Consider the following 25,886-nt stretch of genomic DNA (forward strand, 5'->3'; position numbering starts at 1 on the left):
TGCCGAAAAGCTGGCTATGTGGTCAACAAATTTGGATAACCTTGGCACACTTGAACGCTCGAAAGCGAAACGGTATATATATATTTTTTTTCTCATTTAGATGGCAACACGGAAGCCTGACTATCAAAAGCCACGCCCACGGCCAAAAGAAATGGTTCGGGGGGGGATTACGGAAACCATCATCAGCATATTAAAAATGCAGAGAGTTTATACATTTCAATGGGCCTTCGCGGGGGCATTTTTCTATCATACTGGCAATTTTTGACATTTGGCTTTGGTTAAGCGGAAGAGTGGGCAGCCCAGAAAGCTGGCCAAAAGGGGCGTGCGCAAAAAAAAAAACGCCCAGCACTTAAGGCAAATTGAAAAATTGAATACAAATTATAAACTTCGTGACTTCACTTTCTCTGCGGTTGATGTCTTAGCTAACGATTGACCACGGTTCATGTACATGCTAAGTGCACTCCAAACGACTTAATTCAAAGTAAACATATAATAATTAAAATATTTATATTCTTAAATTTACAATTGTCTGCTATATATGAGTATAAGCTACCTAAAATTATTTTGTCTATCAATTCTTTTGGCTTAAATAACAATCAAATGAATGACAGTTGTCATGTAAGATTACATGAGAGTCTAAGAATTCTTTGAGTTACATGCGATTTCATGTAGATAAAATGTATTTGACAACAAAAAATATAGTAAATCCTAATAATATAATAATAAATAATATATTTATCCAGAAAACTTACATCAGATAAACCAAACATTGGTGAATAGTTAGAAAATAGTTCCATTTATATATACGAACAGAGTAGTCGAAATGAAAACCAAAAAGCATTAATTAAAATAGCTAATTTATTGGTGTTTTAAATAAAACAAAAATATCCATTTTAAAGTCCCCGCCAATAGCCGACTTATATGTGTCAAAATAAATAAACAAGTAACCAGAGTAAAAAACTATTTTTTTTCATAAATAGGTACATAAATATTTAATAAAATGCTTGATAAAGTAATAAAAAAAAAACAGTTTTGTGGGACTTTGTACACTAAACTTATCCAAATAACTAAGCATAAATTTAACGGTGAACAAAACGAGGAATTTGATAAAACAAAAACACATAGCGATAATATTACATCAGTTAATCCACATTTGACTAGTTGAAACATAAATTAGCGATAGACAACTTCTTAACTAAGCGGAAGTGTGCGCCCGCCTGACGCCCCAATCTTCTTTGATCAAATCGGAGGCCTTTTCGCCAATCGCGATGACCGGAGCATTGGGATTCCCATTCACGATCGTTGGCATAATGCTGGCGTCCACCACTCGAACTCCGGATACGCCATAGACCCGTAATCTCGGATCCACCACGGCCGTAACATCCCAGCTGGGTCCCATGCGACATGTGCCGGCGGGATGATAGATGGTGAACGTAAACTCCTTGATGCAACATGCCCAATATTCATTCGACTGGAATGGCAAATGTCTACAGCCTGGCAGCGGAATATTATGCAATCTGGAGCCGAAACGCTGAAATGCCTGGGTATTCGAGACATTGATAGCCAACTTGATGCCCTCGACCAGCACATCGATGTCCTCCTGGTGGGCAAAATAGTTTGGTATGATCTTGGGCTGATGCTGCGGATTCCTCGAATTCAAGCGCACCCATCCCGTGCTCTTGGGTCTCAGCAACAGGGGCAAAATCGACCAGGTTTCACTGTGCTGCAGTGGTTTGTACACTGTGTTGTAGAAACCATCTCGTAGATTCAGTATCTTTCTTATCTGCTCGCCACCATCGGAGTTAATGGAACTGGGACAAAAATGAAATTGGACATCGGGCCAGTCTACCGAGGGATCTTGGTACTTGGTGTTTAGAAAGGCGACACCTTCTACGCCCGAAAATGTCATCGGACCCCGTTCCCTTAGTATATATTCCATGGAAACTGGAATGGTTTGGAAACGATTGCGGGTGACAGTCAGTGGAGCGTCCACCACGAAGGTGAGTCCACCCAGACCCACATGATCCTGCATATTGTTGCCCACTGGGAGATCCGAAATAACAGGGATATTGTGCTCCTGCAGATGCTCAGCGGGACCAACTCCGGAAAGCATCAGTAATTTGGGAGTATTCAGAGCTCCAGCACTGGCTATCACTTCTCTTCTCACGAAAACCACATTCTTGCGGCCACCCCTCATGTATTCCACACCAATGGCTCGCTTCTGCTTATCGAACAGGATCCTTGTGGCCTCCGCATGGAGCAGGACATCGAAATTCTTACGCTGTCGAACTGGACGAATGAAGGCCTTGCCCGTGGAGCATCTAGCACCGCGGCGAATTGTGCTTTGCGTAAGCATGAAGCCCGTCTGTTGGGCTCCATTAATGTCCCGGTTCTCATAGCCCATCTCAATGCCCGCTTGGAGGAAGGCTATCGAGAGTGGTGTACGCCATGGAGCCTCCTGAACCGTCAGGTATCCACCTGTTTCATGGTATGGCGTCTTGGCCAAATAGGGATTTCGTACGTCTTCCGATTTCAGGAAGTATTTGAGCATGCTGTCGTAGTCCCAACCCGGATTACCCAACGATGCCCAATGATTATAGTCGTTCTTGGAGCCACGAACATAGACCATAGCATTTAAAACAGAACTTCCGCCCAAGACTTTTCCTCTTGGCCAAAAGCAGCGATCGCCCTTCATCGCCTGACAATACTGGCGGGTGGATGAAGGCGTAGTCTGGTACTTCCAGTCCAACTCCGTAAGCTGCAGATAGCCCGCCAGAGCTGGCACGTCCGAGATCTCCGTTTCATCACCGCCGGCTTCGAGTAGCAGAACGGTCCAGTTGCGCACCTCACTCAGGCGATTCGCCACCACAGCTCCAGCGGATCCGCCGCCAATCACCACGAAATCATACTGACGACGTATCTAAAAGAAATGGAAAATTAATTAAATATATTTATTGATATTTATTTATTTAGCTTTAAAATGTATGCAAAAGATACTTTAAAGTAATTAGGATTCACCTAGAGCTCAATTACCATTATGGAGAACTATTAGTGGAATAGATACCCATAACTAAATGATTTTGTTGGCATATATGGTGTTAATAACGATGTTTATTGATAATTGTCATAATTTGGAACATTCAACTTACGACGGTTGGCTCCTGGACCTTGTTCTCGGGATCTACGCTTTGATAGCGATAGAAATTCATGCCGATCGCCAGCAGCGGGATCATGCCAAGCAAAGACGTCATTGTTCCAAACGCCATGTTTCAGTAATTGTCAAATCCACGGATCCGTTCCCTGTGCTCCTGTTCCTGTTGCTCCTGCTGCTCCACCTGATCCGCTTGTTCCGCCGACTGTTGTTCTCTTTCCCGGGCCGTAGCAATGAGCTGGAGCACTGGATGATAGAGCTGTGTTGGTGCTGGAGTTGCCCGATAAGCTCGATTCTCCGCTGGCCAAGATCTTGGGTGTATAGTTGCGAATGCCGCCCGGACGAGCGGATTTGAAGTGTGCCCGTGCCCGCTCGTCCTCCTCCAAGATGTCCAGATAGGACTTGATGTACAGGTGATGGCTTAGATAGTGTTTCTGTTTGTCCAACGAGCGGTTCGATTTGCTGGACACCACAGAACTGGGACAACCGCGACTAGAGCTGCTGCTGCTGCGACTGCTGCTCGCACTGCTGCTGACGGCCGATATCGAGGATATGGAACTGCAGTGACAGGAGGAGTTATAGATGCCGCTATCCGAACTCTGCGAACTGCTCCTCTGTAGGTTTAGTTTGGCGTAATGCGAATCCGTATCGGATTGACTTGTACTCGCTGAACTCGCTGCTATTTTGCTCCTTTCGTAGGTTTGCTTGCTCAAGTTGTACTTGTGACGCAATCGGTAGTTCTGATTATTATTATTATTATTGCTGGTATTATTGTGGCTATAATCGTTGGTGTTGATGGAGGAGGAGCTGGTGGATAGGTGACTTGTGGGCGTGTAAATCGGCTGATTGGTGGTGCTAATGCCGCTGAAGCTTTTTCGCTGTGGTTGTCGTTTGTGGTGGGGTAGTTGTTGTTGTTGGTGCTGCTGGTGTTGTTGGTGTTGCTGATTTTGCTGTTGCGATATCTCTTGGCCCATATTTTGACAGAAATATGAACAGAACTGCAATGATAAAAGTAAACTTAAGTCACTTAATTACTTGTTAAATAAGTGATAAAAAACTTAACATAGGAATAATATATAGTATACTGTTATGTTGTAATAAAGTAACTTTATTTAAATGGGTTTGGTATACTGTATTGCTAAATATAATTTCGGTTAACTTTTCTGGTAGTTTTTTTTTTTAATAAGAACTGAAAAATGAAAATTTAATTCAAGCACCACAATTTAAAACCTCATTATGATTGATTTGATTGCAATCATTATTTCGGTTTGGCTGACAACATCTCAATATTTCCCACCCTAATCCATTGATGGAGCAACCAGCTTTCAACTATTTCCAGATAACGACAATCAAAAGCGTGGGAGCCTCGCTATCATTCATCCATTTATGGATGATGGGTAACTGATGAGCATTGAAGTGGCTTTTTTTGGATTTCTTGTTAACATGGTTGCCATTGTTGCATGACTTCGCAAACAAAAACAAAAACGAAACAGAAACGAAACAGGCTCGAAAATCAGCAACATGCAAGCATTATTGTCTAGCGGAAGCCGCATTATATCCAAAATTCGTGTATATATACCAAAGCCTCCAGTTTGGCAATCGTTAACCAACAGATGGCGCTGTCACACGCGCAGTCAAACAAAAGACTTAGGCAACGAACTTGTTTACATTTTTCGCAAGCAACGAAAATAAAACGTTATCAAACCGCATTGAAATTGAATTTAAAAATATAAATATTCAAATGATGTCAGCTGAATCTCATTAGATAGCCATTTCTTTCATTTTCTTTTCTGTATATAGTATTATATTGTCTTTCCGCGGCTGTATATATTTCTCTAATTTTCTTTCTCTCGCTGGCTAGTTTTTCAAGTTCAATGCCGTTTGACAGGCGGAAAAAGCAAACAGCAAGAAAAAAAATCCTCGACTCTTGATTTTTTTGTCTCTTGTCTCTCGAGAGTCTCGAATGTCTCAATGTCTTAGCCTGTAAAATGCAATTTCGTTATTTTGTTTGTCCATTGGCGGCATCGGGGCATTAATTGCCGTCCAGCTCCTGTTGTTGTTGTGTTTTCTGTGGTTTTTCCAGTTTTCCCCCTGCGCTCTCGATTTAAAGCGATCGCAGTGAAAGCCAAGCGACATCAAGCTTCCTACATACGGTACTCGTATTTCATGTAATCACTATTGTATGTAATATTTATTTTATTTTTCCCTTTTTTTTTTGGTTTTTGTTTTCTGGTTTTTTAGTTTTTGTTTTCATTTTTTTTTTTTTTTTTTTTGGTTACCTCTGTCACAACACTGGAAAATAAATGTAACTGGAACTGCTCTCGATTAATTAACTGCACCGAAAATAGTTGTTTATTTTTAGCCGCGCAAAATGCTGTTAGCTAAATTGAGTTATATGTGTATATATAACGATTTTTGCCAGGCAATTTCGCTTCAGCGATTTGAACGGCTCGACGGTTGCCATGTAACTAACAACACTAAAAAACCGAAAAACAAACATCATCAACGGCAGACGGCAGAAATTAAATCCAAAATCTGAAAAATTCATTCACTCAAATCCCCGTTAAAGGCAGACGCAACACTGCCCGCTAATTTATGCAACGCCCTTGGGCGGAGTGACAAAGGAAAACCCTCCAAGATAAACACATACGCATGCCTATGTATGTCTATTTTTTTTTTTTCTGTTTGACGTAATACTGGGCCAGGTTTTCTCGGGCATTTTTACATCACATTGATGTCGATTCATCCATTTATTTCGTTGGTTCAGTTCGTCATTATGCAATTCACACATTGTTAGCAACTGGCCGCAGTTTTTGGCTTATTTTTGTTTATTGTTGGTGCTCAACTGCCTGCCAATTATGATTTGACAGCTTTTAATTATGGCCAGACTTTATGCCCCATAATTGACGACATTTTCACGGATTTCTATTGGCATGCTTATTTGTTTTTTCTATGTGCCCTGCCCTTTGTGGGTCGTCGCATAGCTACATAAATCTAGTCCGAATGTGGCAAGTAATTTCAGCTACTTTACTCCAGCTGAACGCTTTCTCGACAGTCGGCTGAGTCATGGTACCGTGACACATTAAAGAAGTCCAACTTGGCCAACAAGCACACACGAGAAAACGTAGAAATAGTAGAAAAAAAAAAACAATTGAAAAATTCATTTCCGTACCATGTGCGCTGCAGTTGCTAGGTGACACCTGAAAATTAAATAATTACTAACTCTACGTTAGGGAAGAGACTGTGATTTATTGAGAGTCTAAAGCATGAAAGGTGTATTCACTGACTTTTAAACGTTTAACTTTAAACTTTATGGTTTTAATTTCATAAAGTCGTTCACTAATAGAAGTAATTTAATATGATTTCAATTTAACTACATTTTCATTAAAAGAACTTCTTTTATCATAAAAGTAAATATTTAAAACTTCTTGTAGATGCTCATGAATTTTTATGGCTAATTTAACTTATCTGTCAATTTTCTTACTTTACCTTTTCAGACTTTCTTGCTTTCTACTTTATAATTGCATAAATTAATTGTAATAAAAATGTCATGATGGTATTCTATTTTTTTTCTGTGCTCTCAATACAAGCTTTAAAAATGGCTATTAAACTCAAATTTGGTTTTTTTTTTGTTAAGAATTTAGTTGGCATGCATACTGACTGACCCTTGCATTTGGGCCAACTTGTCGTTACTTCCCACAGGGTTTTCCCTGTTCCATTTTCGGCTCTCTCACTTGACTATTCGAATCATATGGTTATGTAGCTTTTGGCTCTATAGTGTCACTTTCTTGCTGGCCTGCTTGGCGCTTTTAATTGCCCGAGTCGTATGCATACACAGTGCCAGTGGCGATACACGCGCTCCATGATTGCCTCTTTATGGCAGCGACGTGCACAAATTGATAATAATTCACACAGAGGTGTGAGGAGGTGGATATACCGATCGGTGGATCGGCGGATCGGACAGATCGGTGGAGTAATGCCACCGTATCGGCGGTAGAAAGTGTGAATCGACCGCAAACAAATAAACAAATTTTAGCTGCAAGGCGTGTTTGGGAGGAGTCTTACATAAGAATATCTGGCTACTCGTAGTATTCGCTCCTTTTTATCAAATATTTAAATACCTATATTTCTTAATTTCGTTTTTGGCGCCCATTTGGTTTCCATCTCTGCCCAAGGGTCAGAAATCGGTTATGTTACATAAAAAAATAAAAGTGAAAATGACTGCACTTGATGTGCGCGCATGTTGTCTTGGATGAATGCAAATATGTGTTAATGTACGAGTTAATGATTATTTGTGTGCTTATTAACAAATGTATTTATAAAGCTTGTAAAAGTTGCGCTTATATTTATTCAGTATTTATTAAGATATTACGATATAAGCAGATATTAACTAGATTTGTAGTTACAAGAGAATCACTAAATCAAGGTATCTTTTGCGCAAGAGAACTCTCTACGACAGATTATGAATCTTTTATATTTTCGACATTTTTCTTGTCTAGCCCAAAAAATAAACAAATATCTTGAATGCCTTCCTTGTATACTTGTTCTTGTTTTTTTTTTTTAGATCCTAATATTAAAGACTTTTCGTATGTATTTATTAACTTGCACTTGAGTTTAGTACACTTGCCTCTGGTTTTTTGGTTGTTATTTTTGTGGTCGCTGCTTTGGTTTTCCAGTAGCTGCTTTTGCTCCGAAGTTAGTACGGATTATTTATTTATATTTTTTTTCTGTGGTGTGGCGGCTTCAAACTGAACGCGACTGCCTGCCACTTTCCTTTGTCTCACTCACGATTACCATGACTGCTGTTGCCGTCTTTCATCTTTCAAAACGGCAACAGATAATGCAAAAAAAAAAAAATATTAACAAACAAAAAATAAGGGACAAAGTACGATTTATTGCACTGTTATTTCTTCTTCAAGTGATAATTGTCCACGGCGATTTTGTTTCACTACCGATATCTTTTATATATGTTCATATATTTGAGATATATATTTTGCCGCTCACTGCGAAACGCACGCCACGAGCTCGTCTTGTTCAATGAGCAATTCGCTTTTAGGTCTTGCTTTTGGCCACATTGGTCTGCCTGGCTGAAGACGGCCAAGATGATGAAGAAGTAGCTTTTCGTACGGCCTTCGAAAGCTTTTCCCTCGCACTCCCAAATGATAACAACAACTAATATACGTAGAGTCCAAGTCGAAGCACAAACAAAAGTCCGAGCTTCAGGCCGACAGAGAGAGTTGAAAGAGGGAGAAATATCAGTAAAGCTGCTTACAAAATGGGTACACTGAAAGAAAGTTAAAGAGTTCAATATTCAAATATAGATAGGATATGAAATCAATGTGCATATCGTTTTTTCTGACCTTAGAATTAGTTTTAGTGCAAATCTACCACCTACCTACTCATTTGTTACTTTGGTAACATCATTTGGCCATAGAGTTTCTTAAAAATTATTTCCAGTGAGAAGACGGCACTTTCGATTTCGTTTCCATTTCTAGGGGCTTCGAATCGGCTGTCTTCGGGCTTTGTCATTGAGCTACGTGCTCCATTCAACGTTTGTGTTACCATTGCAAAAGCTTTTCGGGACTTTGTAGAAAAGGACGGGGATACCGATACGAAAAGAGAGAGGGCGATGCATTGGGAATAGAGAAGTACGTCGCCGGCCAGTTTTGGAGGCTTTCTTTGACTGAGCCAAAACTGCTCGCAGCGATCATCGCCAGCGATTTACAAATCTGGCAATTGACTTACCGTTTTATTATTCATGATTCCCAATTCAAAAGTTGAGCGCTTAACTGGGGGCCCAATAGCAACAAGGCCATAAAGATCGCCACCGAGATGGAGATTTCCGGTTTGTTTACTCGAACTTCATTCCATTCCATCTGACAATCAATGCAAGCGAAGGGTAAAAGTGCTCGATACCCAATTTATTGAGAGTACTTGCCCCAGGTGAAGAGATCGAAGTATTGCGATATCACTGCCTTCAGTTGAAGGTGGCTTATCATATTATTCAGCTATACGATTTTACATATAATAGCCTACCTTTTTATGCATTTACACGTGTTTCTTCCATCATATTATTGTCAAATTTTTGATATATCATATACATATCTAGATAAAAGGAGCGTTCAGTATATTATATATATTTTAACAAAAAAATCTTTTGGATTATTACTACGATATATTTCGTTGTTTTCAACCTGACGATTCCGCCTTGTCAGCGGAAACGCACAACCCATTCGAAATAAATCCATTCACATTAGCTTCATTCATTAGCCAAGTCAAAGAGTTGAACCACTCTGTGAAACCTGCGACCTCTGGGGGCATTATCAGGTGCAATTGCCCCTCCATTGAACTGTATGCAAAAAACAGCACGAAGACCGAAATGAAAAAGTGCGAGGGGTAAGCAAGATACTTTTTTAATTTCGCCAACGGAGCGGTGCAGCTTGTTGTTCCGCTGCGAATGCAAATATATTTTTCCATGTTGCCGGCTTCCGACAACCAGGCCAAAAGTTAGGCTAAAAAGCCGACTTTGAGCTTGACATTGCACTGGGAAAAATGGTACACCAAAATATAATTTATTTAATAATATCATAAAGATCATTGAGATCATATGAGGTAAAATGTTTTCGTTTTCAAGATCATAGACAGTGATAGCATTGGAAATATTGGTCTAAATATGGAATGTCATACCTCGTTGAGCTCGTAATTAAATTCCCAATCGAACTGTATTCAAAAGGGGAAATTTAATTTTTTGGTAATTTTTGCTAATTTTTCACCTTAGAAAAGAAGAAAGAAAAATGACCAAAAATTTAATTTACCCTAGATTCACAAAAAATGATAAGGATCATTTAGCATTGGTAATAAGCTATAGAAAACAGTTCTATGACCATTTTTACCTAAGTTATGTACGTTTTTCGAAGTTTTAAAATCAGTTTGGTTGATAATTCTAAATACCCCATAAATTGTTTCAAGTGCCGCATTTTGTGGGGGGCAAATGTGGCGAGGCTTGAAATGGAGCAGGCCAGGAATGGAAAAGGGGATCGTGGGGCCCGAGAAGCCGCCGGTTGCGGGCAACTTTCATTTTCGTTCAGATGACTGTAAAATTTTGGACGGTCATTGCTTTGCAGCATAAATATTTATGCGTTGCACTTGAGAGCGCTGCAATTGGAATTGAATTCGGAATCGCGGCCTTAATGTTGGGCCTATACATGGGCCTATACACATGGAGATGGAATCTAGTTGGGGCATGTGGCTCAGATTTATGGCCGTCTTCCGCGACCCAAGTGCAACAAAAAATAAAAAAAAAAGTGGTAAAAAAAAGCACAGATGGGGTATATCTATGGCAAAAAGCAGTGCCTGCGGCAATTAGCCAAGCACACAATGCCTTGATGTGTAGTGCATTTTGTTAACAAATTATTTTAGCCGGCCAAAATGCATTATTCAATTGGAAATTATTTATTATACCTCTACGCACCGTTAGCTTCTGTGATTGCTCGCCTTTAATGTGTGTGGGGCTAATTGCAATCATCATCGGCTGTAACCGAAATCGTTAATGAAATTGTAAAAATGCCATTAATTTTGCCGAAGGGTGATCATGATCGTATTATGGCATTGGCATTAACGCACCTAACCGCATCGAATTACTTAGATCCGCTGGAAAATATGCGTTTCGATGGTGAAAATGAGGAACTGCATTGGTTATCGGGTTGCGTAACACTTCCTTGCACATTTCTGAGGACTGATATGCTGGAAGTTCATGTCTTACGTAATCGAATGAAATCGGAACTCAAATGCTTTAATTAATTTGATAATTTTTAAGGAGTTCCATTTAGGGAAGCTATTATCCATTAGAAATTTAAGATAAATTTATTTATAACTTTTTACCTGTTAAATTGATTGTATTTCTCAACTGCCAAGTTCTGACTGGAGGTGGAACATACGATTTTACTTAATAGCTTTATCGAAACTCTTCAATTACTTTGGGCCACTTGAAATTAGTTTAGATTCCCTATTTTAAATCGGCTTAAGAAAGTATGCAGCTTTCTTAAAGCTCTTAAAATCGCAAGCCTGCTTTTTAGCCGACTTTACAAATGAGAAGCTTTTATTTGAAAATATTTGCTTACCAATAATCTCTGTTTATATCTTTCATTACAGGTAAGCTTTGACCAAGCTTTTCGTGGTGAATTTCAAACTGTGACTTAATAAAAAATGAGTAAGCCCGATGTCAAACTGTAAGTAAACCGGGATAGACCTTACATTTCAATCTGTAAGCTGTTACAAACAAACTTTCGTTTGATTTTTAGACCAGATACAAACCTACATATATCGTTAGATTTGAAAGTAAATATATATTATTATATAACTCTGAAATAAAATCTTCTGCATTAAGCAACGCTTGAGGTAATATTCGTATTTATTCGTTTTATTGAGTTACTTTACATTTAAGAACTAACGAAACATTTGCATCGTAATCGTAATCTTCGACTTACGAACTAATTGAGGTACTCCAAGTGTACGCGGCGTCAAATTAACAATAAAAGTAAAACAAAAAATACACATTTCGATTAGACACACACAACAGGCGACGATGCATATTTAAAAAAAAAAATGTAAAAATTAGCATAAATGACTCGATATTTACATGAAGCGCTTAAATGACTACGATCATGGGTGGAGCAGATAGGGGCGGCTTTCTCGCGAAAAAAAGGGTAATTCATTTATTCGTTTGGCTAGAGTGCGAATAGCAGTGAGAATGAGAAGAGCAAGTTGAGCTTAATAAATTAAATTTATTTAGAAGGCGGAAATTTGTGCTAACCCCCCCCTTCCAACTGATGAACCAAAAACAACCCCAACAAACCCCACCCCATCCGTTTGACCCCTTTTAAACCCCCCCCCACAACTTGCAATGGCTACGACCTTGGCAGTGGCCATTGATGTACAGGTGATGTTCCAATGTCCAAGTTTTCACTGTTCTCCGTTTCTGTGTCTGCTTCCGTGGAGTTTAATGATCGTTTACTCCGCCACTGGGTTCGCGGTGGTGGCGCTGGGCTCGTGTTGTGACCTTGACGCGGGCTCGGCCCCTGACCTTGAACCCCCACTGGCGCCGTTGTGGGGGTTAGCCACAATTGCTTTATCATATCCGCACCCTTCTCGCCGATCATCACCACCGGTGCGTGAATATTGCCATTCGTAATGGCCGGCATTATGCTGGCATCTATAACTCTCAGTCCGGGTATGCCATAAACTCTCAGCTGGGGATCCACCACTGCCCAAGGATCCGTGGGTGGTCCCATTTTGGCCGTACCACTCATATGGTATATCGTCATCGTATACTGCCTGATAAAGCAGTTCCAATAGTCATCGGTGTACAGGGTCAGGTGCTTGCAATTCGGCACTGGTTTGTTCCAATATCTAGCACCGAATCTCTTCATAGCCTGCGTTTCACCCATGGCCACCGCCGCCTTGACGCCCTCCCTCAGCACATTCACATCATCCGGATGGGTGAGGTAGTTGTGATAGAGCAACGGATATCTGAGGGGATTTTTCGACGCCAGCTTTATGTAGCCCCTGCTCTTCGGTCTCAGCATCATGGGGAAAACGCCAAAGACATCGCGATTGTTAACCTCCCCGAATACCTCCTGGTAGAACTCATCGGTCAGACCGTGGGCAGTCTTCACCTGGCTACCGCCATCCGACATCACCGATGCCGAGGTCATCATAAAGTTCATATCCGGCCAATCGTCACTGGCATTGGCGTACTTTGTGTTAATAAAAGCCACCGCCTCCAAACCAATGCTGGAGGTCAAAGGACCATCTTCTGTGATGGCATACCTAAGTGCGGTATTGATATTAACCATTCTCTTCATCACAATCGAAATGGGATAGTCGATGAGGAAGGCTATGCCGCCAACGGCAATGTGATCCTGTAGATTCTGTCCCACGCCCGGCAGATGTTGCACCAGTGGTATGCCCACTCTGCCCAATTCCTCGCCGTGTCCAATGCCCGACAACATCATCAGATGCGGCGATCCAATGGCTCCTGCCGACAGGATCACCTCCCTGGTGGCATATACATTTTGCAGCCTTCCGTCTCGTATAAATTGAACTCCAGTCGCTCGTTTCGTATGGGGATCGGTTAGGACCTTGGTGACATGCGAAAAGAGGGCCACATGAAGATTGGGTCGCAGACGTGCTGGTCGCAAAAATGATTTGGCCGTGGAGCTGCGGGAACCGCGACGCATGTTGAACTGATAGAAACCGAAACCCGTCTGCTGCTCTCCATTCACGTCGACGATATCGTAGCCCATTTCCTCGCCAGCCTGCAGAAATGCCGGTCCAATGGGCGTGTTGTATGGCGCGTCCTGGACGGTCCAAAGGCCTCCTAAAATCAAAATTAATAATTATAAATTGTATAATTAGAAATATAAAGAATACATTGCGATCTTCATATGCTCCGTTGAAACTACTCTTCTAATATTTGTACAAAAAAATTGTCATGAAAACAAGATGTAGTGATATGTTTATGTTTGGGAAACAATCAAAGCTATAAGTTGTAAACTTTAGGTCATTTGTTTATGCACTCATCTTTAACGATTTAGTTTGTTAAATGTGTCAATTTTTATATGAAATTACACACTATTTTGAGCATTAAGAGACCACATTTAAATATCATTCGACTTACCTGTGCCATGGTAGCGTTTGTTCCTGGCCAAATAGGGATTCCGCTGATCCTCAGACTTCCGGAAATAGGGCAGTATATCCTCGTACGACCAACCGGGATTTCCAAAATCCGCCCACTGGTCAAAGTCTCGTTTATTTCCCCTGATGTAGAGCATCGTATTTAGCACCGAACTGCCGCCCAAAACTTTGCCTCTCGTCCAACAGCAGCGTTTGTCCTTCATTGCCTGACAGGCTGTCGGTTGTGGTTGGGTGCTGTAAATAGATAAAAATAAATATCTTGTAGATTAGAAAACGCAAGGAAAGAGCAAATCTCCAAGTTAAGCTTATTGAAATAGGTAGCCACAAAGATTACGACTGGGTGAAAACAATTAGCGAATCTCGCCAAGACCAAACAAGCTGAGATATCCGATTATTTTTGTTTTTTTTTTTTTTTTGTGGCAAGTCAACAAAAGCGACAATGAAAGCGCATTAGTCTCAGGAGTGCCACGCCCACTCCTCCGAAAAAGGTGGAAAAAATAATGGCAAGTTGCCCAGTGGCCAACTTAATTACAACACAAACACACAAAGCCAGTGTTAAACGCTCATTTGGCCAAAAACTGAGAAATGTCTATGAGGCAATGAACCAAGCGACCTCCCCTTCGTACTTTTGCCCTTTAAGTGGCTTTAAATGGTATCCATGAGTATGAGTATCTACGAATGGCATTTAAAGTGTGGATTATAGTGCTGCGGAGGTTGCTTTGAAAAATTGCAGATAGGTTGCTCAAGCATGGTCAAAAATCACAGCACAGCTGGAGAAAAATTGCTATTTTATGTAGAAAATAGGATAAAGATAATAAAAATTATGGTTATTTTAATAGCAAACTGAAAATCGTAAAAAACTTGAATGTAATGCCAATAAAATTGCAATTACATGAAGTCAGGAATATAAAAGCGATGCACAAAAAAACAACCGAAATTGATAATAAATTAAGGAAAATTTCTTAGGATATAAGGAATGAAAAAACGAAAATTAAATTACAGAAAAAAATAGTGACAAATATTTTAGTACAAAGAAAATGCAACAAGTACCCAAAAAAAAAGCCATACAACTATATTAACCGATAAACTAACAGAAATGACTTGAAACAAATTTTATTGAATACATTTTGGTAAGATATTTACACGATATTTCTGTAAAGAAATTATAGTGTCAATGAACAAAATAGGAAATAAAACTCCATAAAGAAGAAATCAGAGGAAAGAAATGTTAATTATACAACAAAAAAAAAAGCCTAACAAAATAAGAAAAAATACGATAAATTGCACCCTGCAATTTCAAGCGCTACCAATTAGCGGATATCCCAGTCAAAGTTACGCATTTGTTAAGATAATAATCCATTTGTTAAGTTCCCAGCATTATTCGAATACTTTTTTTCCTGCCGTGAGTGCAGCCAATATAAACCGACAAATTGGCCAACAAAACGTTTTGACAACTCTGGTGGTTTATTTTCTTTTTTTTTTCATCTCAGCTCTTCCGAATCTAATAATCCGAAATTCCATTTCTTTTGGGCGCCCATTATACCCGCTGCTAAAGACATAGGAAGACATTTTTTTCTTTTGTCGTTAATAAAAATACAAATTACCAGTGACAGGCAATAATCAAGAGACGACTTAACCAAGTTAACCAAACCCCACTGGGAAACTCGCGACGACGAAGAAAACAAACGGAAATCAAATGTCAGTTGCGGAAAACTTGGTCAGCAAATGATTGCTGCGGGGCGAAAAGCGTGCCAAAGCCACAGAGAAAGAGTTTAAATTTATTAAAATCATAAAATCGCCTCGAAGTTGGTGATACCCTATTTAAGCTAGCGCTAATCAAATAGGGGTTAAATCTATTTAGCTATATTTAAATTATGATTAGAACCAAATTTTGATTAAAAATAAGTGGTGTTAGGAAATAGGTTGTGAGTAAAATGATTTAATCCTTTAATGTGTATTTGCGAAATAGATTGTTTGTAAAGGGTTTTTGTATTTTGTATTTATATTATTTATAAACTGCTATATCGCCACTAAACTGAATAGTGAAGATGTCAGTTAATTGTATTCGGTAAATTAGTGTTAATTTTAGGCTCTCCATGGCCCATCAGTCACTTGCCAGTTCAAATGCATTTGCATCTCTTGCGATTAGGGTGTCAAAACCGGTCCCTTTTTTTTATATTTATTTGTATTTTTCCTTAAGTTAGAGGTTGGAAGGGATTAGGGTAAGGGGTAATTAGCATACGACATGCACATATTGGGCGTCTGATTTATGCTGCCCCGATCGGTGATGAATATTATTTTCTCTTCGCTTAAAACCCTATCTTACCGTCCGTTGACGAGCCATTAATATCGATTCGCGCCACTGTTGCCCCACTGTGGCACATTGTTTGGCATACTGACTTATTGGCTACGTGCTGTGGCCATTTCTCATAGATACCGCAGATACTACAGGTGCAACCACACATCGAAACTCGCAGGTAAACAAAATTGAGAGAGAAAAATATAAGAAAAGAAAAAAACTTTCGCCTCAACTTCGGCCTTCCACTGTGCGAGACGCACAACTGACGCAATTTGTTTGCTTTTTATTTGCCATTTAACAGTTAACTCACATAAACGTAACAAATTATTATTAACTCATTTCGCTTAGTTTATTTGGTGTTGTTTTTTTTTGTGGGTGTGGGAAGTGTAAATCTTGTCCTAAAAGCAATTGTTTAGAAATGGGAATAAAATATTGGTGAATTTTGGTAACTATTGGGGGAATCCTTTAAGCGGAAGTCATACTATAATTAATTAAAATTATAACATAACATAAAAAAAAAACATTTCACATTCTGGTGAAATGCTACACAACTGCAAAGTTTTATATAATTTTAAATTTTTTAAAGTAATCTGAAAAAGATCAGCAAAAGACATTAGTGACATAATGATAATTGTTTAAGCTGCAGTGCGTTTCTTTCGATTAAGCTTGTAAAGTTCAGCGATTTTATCATTTATAAGCAAGTATTGTTTTTTCTTTTTTTTTTTGCAAATAAATCTAGAAACAGTGGATATGAAACACGCATTAGGGACATTCGACGGGCTAAGCAATCATAATTGCCGCTTATGAAATGAATATGCATGCCGAAAATTCGAGTTGATTGCATTATTTTCGTAATTGTTTAATGCTCGTTAACCGAAAGTTGGTTAAGGCCCCTCAGTAATTCCCCAACCCAAGAAGCCAAAAAAATGTAACGCATTCAGATGGAACTGCTGTTGATTGCCATATAAAATCACTTAGCAGCCGCATTAGGTTGTAAAACGGTTTCATGTGATTTATTAATGGAAATGTTTATTAATTAACTTAATTGCTGAGTGAAATGTGAGAAAAATTGTAGAGAGAAAATTCCAGAGTCTACCATTTTACTGCTATTTTTGTATACATAAATGTTATGGTAAACAGCTTATAATAGGAAACAATAAACAATAGTTCGATGTCCTCGTATTACCACGAACCATATCCTCAACATATAAATGTCTAATAATTTTCCACTTTACATAATCTGTCCGTTGATCCATTGGTGTTAATTAGATTAAAAGCAAATATTTGCGCTCCGTCTGGTTTCATAACAAGTTTCATGTTTTCGATTGTGTAAATTCAAATGAAATGAAATACATGCATAACCATATCAATATTTAGTGTTAATCGGTGATTCTTCATTTTAGGCAAACATGGTGTGCAGTTGTTTTTATTATTATTATTTTTTTTTTTTTACTTGGTTTTTATTGCCCGGTTGACACAATTCGAGGTACGAGGCACTTGTCTCGAGTATAAAAAAAACCCACCGAAGCCTGTCCATTTAACCGGCTCACGTATAAAAGCCACTCTCCTCACCGATTTTTAGTGGCTTTTGGCGATTGGCAACCCGGCTCGATTAGGTGCAATTGCCAAGTATCAGCGCCGTTTCATTCCATTTCATTTCATTTCGGTTCGTTTCATTGTGCCTCGTTTTGTGCCATTTTCATGCAGACCTGCAGGCCGCCTAACCCACTTTGCCATACCATATACCATACCATACAATACCATATCATGCAGCTTGGAGCAACGCCGATACGATCCGGTTTTATGTTGGGAAATTAGACTGGACCGGCATAGGATATCCCGATCGCAGAATATACACTGCGAGAATTGAAGTGTTAACAAAAAAGGGTTCTAAAAAGGATGTTGTATTTGAACAACTTTTTTTTTCCAAATTTTTATAAAAGATTGAAAAGAGTATCCACTTTGAAGAAATAACTCCTTTAAAATTATGTTTATACAGAGCACACTTTTTTCTCTTCATATTGCATATTTTTGGTCCATAAAATGATATCCGCTTTTCAGCTTGCATGCGAATTCGTCAGGGGTGTGTCTCCACTGTGGATGCCAAAAAATATCTCTGGCATTAACGATCGCGAGGAGGGAATTTAATGATGCGGATAAGACTGGGGGTCATCGCCAACTCGAGTTGCGTAATCTCCCAAGTGGAATGCACCACAGATGGGGTTTGTTTGCGGGGGTTAACGAGTCAGGTTTTTGGGAGCCCTCCATGCCACATTTTCTGCCTCTCAACGGGCTGCTTGTTTACGCTGTAGAACCATTGTTGGTTTTAGGCGGCGCCTACTGTGGCGCTGGCTGCGAATTTGAATACTTTGAAATGACTTGCAGCGATAGTTGCACATGAATGGGTTATGAAATATTTAGCGGCAAGTTGTATACTTTTTATCCTATAATCGCAAACAAAATGTATGTAGTTAAAAATGGACTTTTGATTTATTATCAGTGCAGCGAGGTTTTTGGCAATGTTTGCAATTATTTTTGCAAAGGGATTTTGGTGTTTAGAAACTCTGAGGAACTCAAACTCTAATGAACGTCTTTCCACGACCTTGAACTCCAAAAATTTGACACTGAATCCAAGCAGATACCAAACTGATGACACCAATTCAGTGACTTTCTCAGTTGGGTGAAACTTTTAAGCCCATGAGTGAGTCAATCAAGATTACCGGCGATGATTGACGTGAGAGTGATTGTCGAGCCTCTGTCTCTTTTTCACTGTACAACTCAGATTCCATTTCGTTTCAGTCGGTTGACTGTATTTCCCGTTGCTTGCAAAGCGGTTTTCGAGGTTTGATTTTTTGAACAAATTGCACCCCAAAACAAACAACACTCACACTTTTTCGGATACTTTGCTCTCTGCAGATCCAGCTGACTGGCAGTTGGTAGCACGGAGATACCAAAAAAAAAAAAAAAAAAACTGAGATACAAAAATGCAGATACTGCTGCCGCGACTCTCCCGAGTTTGCCAATGATGCAATGATTCAGAAACACACTCGATTATATTGCCACACTCGATGCACTTAGTTTGGGTTTTTGTTTTTGTGCACTGAACGATTTTTGGCCATTATGGGGGAACAAGAATTTAATTTTGATTTAAAATAATTATTTAATAAAACAGAACATCAATTATTTCTTATTCCTTTATAATCTTTACATTGAAACAGAATTTCTTCATACTCGCTAAACTGAAAAAAAAAATAGACTCACTTAAAAGTGTAACAAATTTTGCGAGTAGCATAAATGTGATATATTAGAGTTTATTTCACGTGGGTAGATTAGCATAATAATCGTATACTGCAATGTGTACTTATTTCGCGGTGTGCTTACATTGTTTACTGTGTTTTGCACCCTATGATTTAATTCGCATGCACTTAACCGCATATTGCATTCAATTATGCCAAAATATAATGGAATAGGAATGGGAATGTAAAAAAGAAAAGGAATTGTATGAAAACGAAAGACAATGAAAGGGAATGGGAATACTAATGGAATTGAATGGAATTCTGAAAGTGAAACTTTAAGCCAAAAAGAGCGAAGAAGACTCATAAAGAAAACCGAACGCAAATCGCCGCTAGGCCTATAGACCCAACCCAAAACACCCAGCCTTCTGTCACATTAAACAGTTAAATGGATTACGGTATTGGTAACACGCTCGAACAAAATTCCAAGAAAAAAAAACAAAAAAAAAAAAAAAAATGCCAAAGCTCATGAATAATTAAGCAGTGAAGTTCGATTTGTTAATTTGAGAGCCGGTGGCCACAGGGTGCCGTTGATCATCGGCATCAGCTGTTATTAATGAAATGCCGTGAGATAGAAAACGATCTGAATGAAATCAGTGGGGCCCACCCCAAAAACAAAAAATAAATAAAATAAAATAAAATCTAAAAAAGTAGAAGCCTCGGGTCCAAAAGGCCTGCCTAACGGTAGCCCGTTCTAATTCGAATCAGTCTCTCAGAAGCACTGATCATTTTCCATTTATTGTTAAGCCGAAATTTCTGGTTAATGGATGCTCAAGCGGCCATATAAAGCCGCACTTAATTGCTATTTGAAAGCGAGACACAGCCAGAAAAACAAAAAAATTGGAAGATTATCCATCGAGATGATACTGGTAAATGGTAATGGTCTACGTTTGTCTTTATCTAATTGGAACATTCTGGATGGTGGGGGGATGAGCCGGGAAATGAAAGTGGGCCGGAGAAAAGTGAAAGATCGAAGAAATGGGATCACTGGAGAGCAGAAGCCACAAATCAAGAGAAATGCAATGAAAACTGTCGTAAAGTAATTGCTGTGTTAATGGTGCTATGAGAAGGAAATGTCTTTCAATATGCTGAAAAATGAATGACCTATTAAAACTTGAGCTTAAACAATACGATCTAATGCATAACTTTCAATTTAATATTATTTATTAATAATTTTAATAGCGCTCTTAAGGAGCCACCAAATATTTCCCAATGGTTTTCCCCAAAAACTAAATCCAACATGTTGACTTTCCTGTTAATTTGATGTAAGTAAATCTTATAAGTCAGTGCATTTTTCCTTTCTTTTCCACGAATGCTGAAATCGTTTCACTGTTTGCGTGTGAAGACAGCTTGCAAATAGTCTGAAATTTGGCAGGCGGTTGCTAACTAAACGAATCCGGCCTTTGGCACCATCATATCATCATCATCATGATCATCGTCTTGGGTCGTCTGAACCCGCAACCCATTCAAGTTGAGCTGTCTATTTGGTCTATTCCGAATACTAATGACTACAACTCATCGATGCGGATTAGCATATGGACAGAATTCGTTGCCAACTTTGGAAAAATGGCAACGTCATCGGGATGAGCTGGCCAAAAAAAAAAAAAGGGCGAAAGCAAAGGGCACGCCCGGCCACTGCTAAGGCCAACTATTTGACCCAGTAAAATTGTAGAAAAATATTTCACATTTTACCAGGCGAAATAAGGAAGTAAACATTTATATATATATTTAAAAGAATTAAGTGTAGGTAGAATTAAAAATATGCTGAGGTTAGAAGGTACACGATTTATATACAATTGAAAGAAGAACAATAATCACAACTCAATTTGAGTAACAACTTCTTTTCAATACAATTGTATTTGATTTTTAGACATGTATAGTTTTTGAAAATGTACAATCTTGAATTTTCTCAACACATTGACTCACCGATACTTCCAATCCATTTTGCTTTTATGCAAATATAACGACAACAGCGGCACATCGGAGATTTCCGTCTCATGTCCACCGGCCTCCAGGAGCAGGATCTTCCAGTGCGGTATCTCCGATAGTCTGGAGGCCAGAACAGTACCCGCCGAACCGCCACCGATGATGATGAAATCATAGGCCAAATCCACTTGCTGCACGTTGAATGGTCGATTCTCCGGATCGAAGAGATCGTAATTATAGTAGGCTATAGCCGCTATCAGAAAGGGCAATATGGTCAGTTTACCAACGCCAATAACAGCGGTGGCCAGTTTGATAGCACCGGCGATGGCCAGGCCCAATTTGGAGGCTCCTGCCGCTGCTACGCCCGCTGCCGCCGCCGCCTTAGATGCGGCACTCGCCTTGAAGAGCAGACCGCCCACGGAAACGGCGGCGGCGCCTAGAGCTGGAACTACAACCATGATTTTAGGAGGGGGATCTGTTTACTGGGACAATTTTTTTCAGGGAAGGATTGCCCTTCCTTGCTTTCTTGAATTTCTTTGGGCGTTTCCTAAGGTTTAGTTTCGCTCTATTGCTGTGACTGCATTGCGATGAGTAGTTATTCGTGCCACTTTTGTTGAATTTTTGCATTCACTATCAAAGCACACTGGGAAAAAAAACATCACAATACGGTTATTTCAAGTTTCTCAACATGTATATTGAAAAATGAAGCGTTTAAATGGAGAAGTTCTAGCTTAAAAACAACATGGTGATTGCGATGCTTTACAGATGAAAAAGCTGTTAATAATATTTTAAGCTTGTAGGGTGAAGAATGGGTTATTATTCGTTTACTGCTTTTCATGGACTATTATTGTGATATTTTCTCTCTGTGCCATCGTCACGTTCGCATTCAAAGTCACTTGCCTTTCTGCACTTTCATTTAGGCCTCGTAAACACATTGAGTAAACAGAAACAAAAATAAATAAATTGTAATTGAAATTAGTTAGCTAGGCCGCGCGCGCTCTGATTTTGGTATCGGTTATGGGTAATCGTACAATAATGGATAATGGATAATCGGTTAACCGGTTCACTGGATAATTCGCCTCGCCAGCCCGTTTTCGTGTGTGCCTCGGTTGGCAGTCGCTGCGTTTCTGAGCCACAAAAGCTGGCCTGCGACGTTTTGTCTCCGCTGCTGCAGCGCCGGCAGAGGCGGTAGCCGTGGCAGAGGACGCCGGCGTCGCTGCCAGCAAATCGGTTGCGCATGCGCACGTTTTTCTCCAGCAAATCCAACTGCATTTTCCGCGGCAGCTGACTTTTAAAAACAGTTTTTGATCACAAACATTGGCACATACGTTTAATTGGATTTAATTTGCTTGTTTTTGCATCCGTATATATAATTTTTTATTATAAGACTGCATTTGTTTTTATTAAATCCTATGAAAATCAAACTGTTCTACATGGCTTTTTAAGAACAATATATAATAATATATCAAAATCTTTAAAAAACGAACCGTTTCGTTTGCCTTCATTTTGCAATATGAAACGATTACCGATTCGCAAGCCTCTCTTTCGCACTCTCCCACACGCACGAGCACATCAATACTCACATGTACAGTCACATGCATATGTATATGCCATGCGGTTGCGGTTGATGGCTGATGCTGTGCATTGCGAAACGGTTACAATTAACCGCTTGCAGCTCCTGCCTCTCACTCACAAACACTTGCGTAGATATATCTGACATTTGCGGTTTTTTCCTTCAGCACCGCCTCTTTCTTTTTTCTTCTTCGATTTCGAATTTCCTTGCAGACGCCAGACGACCTTCATGCTCACTTTACGGTTATGTGCACTTCTCTCCGCGAACGATGGGCTCGATTTTGAGTCGAAATTCGGGTTTCAACTTCGAGTTACTCAGGCAGTTGGGTAGTTGGGATTGCGCACGTAAGCCTTTTAAGTAAAGACAACAACAAGATGAACAGTCGAACATCGATAGCTGAAAATGTGTAAAGTCTAAGGCTTACCATATGTTTTTACCCGATACTAACCGATTCCGCTTCGCATATGCTTTTTTAGCAAGGTACTAAGCCACAACCGATTCATTTAAATGATTTCTGAATTTCCAAAAACTTTAGTACATTATTCAGTAATTTGTATGTAACTCTAGATATTTTTCGAATCATTTAATATTTGACGTACCCCTAACATGTTCATTAATAACTTCATTTGGACAATCTTCACTGTACTTACAACACGTTATCGGCTTTGAGTTTGACTTGAAAAGACAGCTGGCAGAAGAACCACAATCAATTGACCAGTTTTTGGCATTGAAGAAGCCGAAGAGTTGAATACAAAAGTGAAGATCAAAGTGAAATTTGTGGCATTTAGTTGTTGGTTGATTGTTTTCATTGTTTAACCGGTTTTTTTTATTTTTATTTCGATCAGTGTGTATTTGCCAATTGACAAACCACAACACGATTTTTGCCAAGTAATTGTCATTACATTACTTTACACACCTGATATCGAACGGATATTGAACGCAACTAGTTTGTGGTATTAATCGACATTCAATGGAACCACGAAAATTGCTTCAATTTCTGTCTATGGGGTGATGTTTTTGACGGTGGTCCCGAAAAACACCAAGTTATGTATTTCGTGGGGATATAGATAGTCATATTTTTGCATTCCATACGACTTCCTAGTTGCATTGTGCATTTTTATACAATGTGATATCCGGGAGGGATTAAGGCGAAATGGGGACTAATTTCAAAGAGAAGGCCGCTTTAATATTCCTTTCGAACATATGAATTTAATAATATAAATGCATTTTATACGATAGTTAATAGCAATGTTGTATTAAATGAAATTGATTCATATTTTCAGACTGAAATTTACGCCAAAAAGTATGAGTTCAACATCGCTTGTACAACAGGACGTATGAGCTATAATTTTGAAAACATTTTCCCAGAAATATAACGTTTTAATTTCTTTGTTTTTGAATAGTTTATCTTATATTTTTAGTACTATCTATGGTCAGTTATCTTGGGTTGACACTATTTTAGTGTTTACTGGAGCATTTCCCAATTGGCCAGTCCCTGAGACCGAAAGACTTGAACCACTTCCACCTGCAAATGGAATGACGAAAGTCTCACACACAATATAATGCCCGCAAATTAACGGAGCCGCGCGATGATGTGACGATCGTTTGATATATCACCATCTAATGGGGCAAGGTCAGCACAAGCAATTTAAGCAGAGTTTTCCATGCGAATGTCGAGGAAACTCCTCCTCCGCCTCCCCCCGCACAGATAAACAAATAAAACTTGATAATAAAAGTCACAAATAAACTTGTCAAACTTTTTGCGATGAGTGTGTCTTGGCGGCTTTTGTTTTGGTTTCTTCTTTGGTTTTTTTTTTTTTTTGTTAGGTTTCTAACTTGAAGTCTTAGGGCCTCCATTGGTCAAGGGCCCTACTTCAATGAACATGTGAAGTGACCTTTTTGAAGGGAGGCCTTTGCACTTGATAGATCTTGGGAATGCAAGGTTCCATTGTTATGTGTTGATTTGTTACTAACATTCTGGATCACTTTAAATCGAAGGTCTTCATGTCAAATTCATTCCATTAAATGAATTGTTGCAAGGGAAACATCTTTAAAGCCCAGTTAAGGCTGCTCTTACCAAACAAATTACTCTCTAATGAATACTAATGCATCATAATGACCAGAAAACACTTTCGGTTCCCAGGCTTCTGTGCATATTTAATCAACGATTTCCGCTACAATTACAATTAGTGTTGCTATATGCTTTCACACACACGGGCTTTCTGGCGTCACGGCGGACAATTTCCGGCACTTACCACTTTTCATACGAGTACTACCTATGTACTAGACGCAATATTTCTTTTGGGCCAATTGCCCAATCAACAAACAAATTTTTGCTCGAGGGCAATTAAAAGTGAAAATAGAAGAGGCTCCAAAAAAAAATGAAGTTGGGTAAAGCGAAGAGGCGTCTTTTCCCCCTTTCTTCTGGCCAACCTTACCCAGAAGAAAGCTCCCCTTTTGGGTGACATAACAATTACGCATCTCCATCCGCCCCCTTTTAAGCCCCTTGAGCCCATGACTTTGTCTTTAAGCTGAGTCATCCACATCGGTATCTCCAGCTTGCGCACTGGAAATGAACTTCATTAAACGACAAATGCAAGAAACGAAGCCATGGAGCAACAGCAGCAAGTGAGCCAAGTACTCGTAATCTCCTAGAAATGGTATCGTGACACGATTCTGCAAGCGGATATTATAACAAATTTATGTTATATTTATTTAATCAGATAAACTCACATTTCAATATTCAGAGGCTATGAAATTAACTAAAGTCTTTATAGAATATTCTCTTATTTAGTGAATAATTCTATATTATTATATTATACAGTATTTACTGTTGAATACTTAATGCTTTCTAAAACTGTGCAGCTAAAAAGCCTTTACAATTTTGCTTCATATTTTTAGTAATTAATTATGATAATTTACAATATCTGAGTATACCACCACGATCTG

At 39.2% G+C, this 25,886-nt stretch overlaps 4 protein-coding genes across 11 annotated transcripts in view; 1 reads left to right on the top strand and 3 right to left on the bottom strand.

Annotated features, from left to right (window-relative positions):
• Flo2 (Flotillin 2) overlaps positions 1–25,886 on the top strand; it is a 94,571-nt gene that overhangs the window by 35,020 nt on the left and 33,665 nt on the right. The gene's annotated exons all lie outside the window — the stretch shown is intronic.
• On the bottom strand, positions 975–8,191 carry CG45064 (uncharacterized protein). The gene is made up of 3 exons (NM_001298323.1): positions 7,779–8,191; positions 3,150–4,149; positions 975–2,920 (listed from the first exon to the last, which is right to left on the bottom strand). The coding sequence occupies exon 2, from the start codon at positions 4,123–4,125 to the stop codon at positions 3,280–3,282; it is 846 nt and encodes a 281-aa protein (NP_001285252.1). The 5' UTR covers positions 4,126–4,149; positions 7,779–8,191; the 3' UTR covers positions 975–2,920; positions 3,150–3,279.
• CG45065 (uncharacterized protein) lies at positions 975–8,191 on the bottom strand. Its single transcript, NM_001298322.1, has 3 exons — positions 7,779–8,191; positions 3,150–4,149; positions 975–2,920 (listed from the first exon to the last, which is right to left on the bottom strand). Exons 2-3 carry the CDS (start codon positions 3,264–3,266, stop codon positions 1,196–1,198), a joined length of 1,842 nt encoding a protein of 613 aa, NP_001285251.1. The 5' UTR covers positions 3,267–4,149; positions 7,779–8,191; the 3' UTR covers positions 975–1,195.
• CG9514 (uncharacterized protein) lies at positions 11,557–22,496 on the bottom strand. Its single transcript, NM_132753.3, has 4 exons — positions 22,265–22,496; positions 21,365–22,007; positions 13,830–14,080; positions 11,557–13,529 (listed from the first exon to the last, which is right to left on the bottom strand). Exons 2-4 carry the CDS (start codon positions 21,820–21,822, stop codon positions 12,058–12,060), a joined length of 2,181 nt encoding a protein of 726 aa, NP_572981.1. The 5' UTR covers positions 21,823–22,007; positions 22,265–22,496; the 3' UTR covers positions 11,557–12,057.

This window comes from Drosophila melanogaster, chromosome X (assembly GCF_000001215.4).
Source record: "Drosophila melanogaster chromosome X".
NCBI classification, from domain to species: domain Eukaryota; kingdom Metazoa; phylum Arthropoda; class Insecta; order Diptera; family Drosophilidae; genus Drosophila; species Drosophila melanogaster.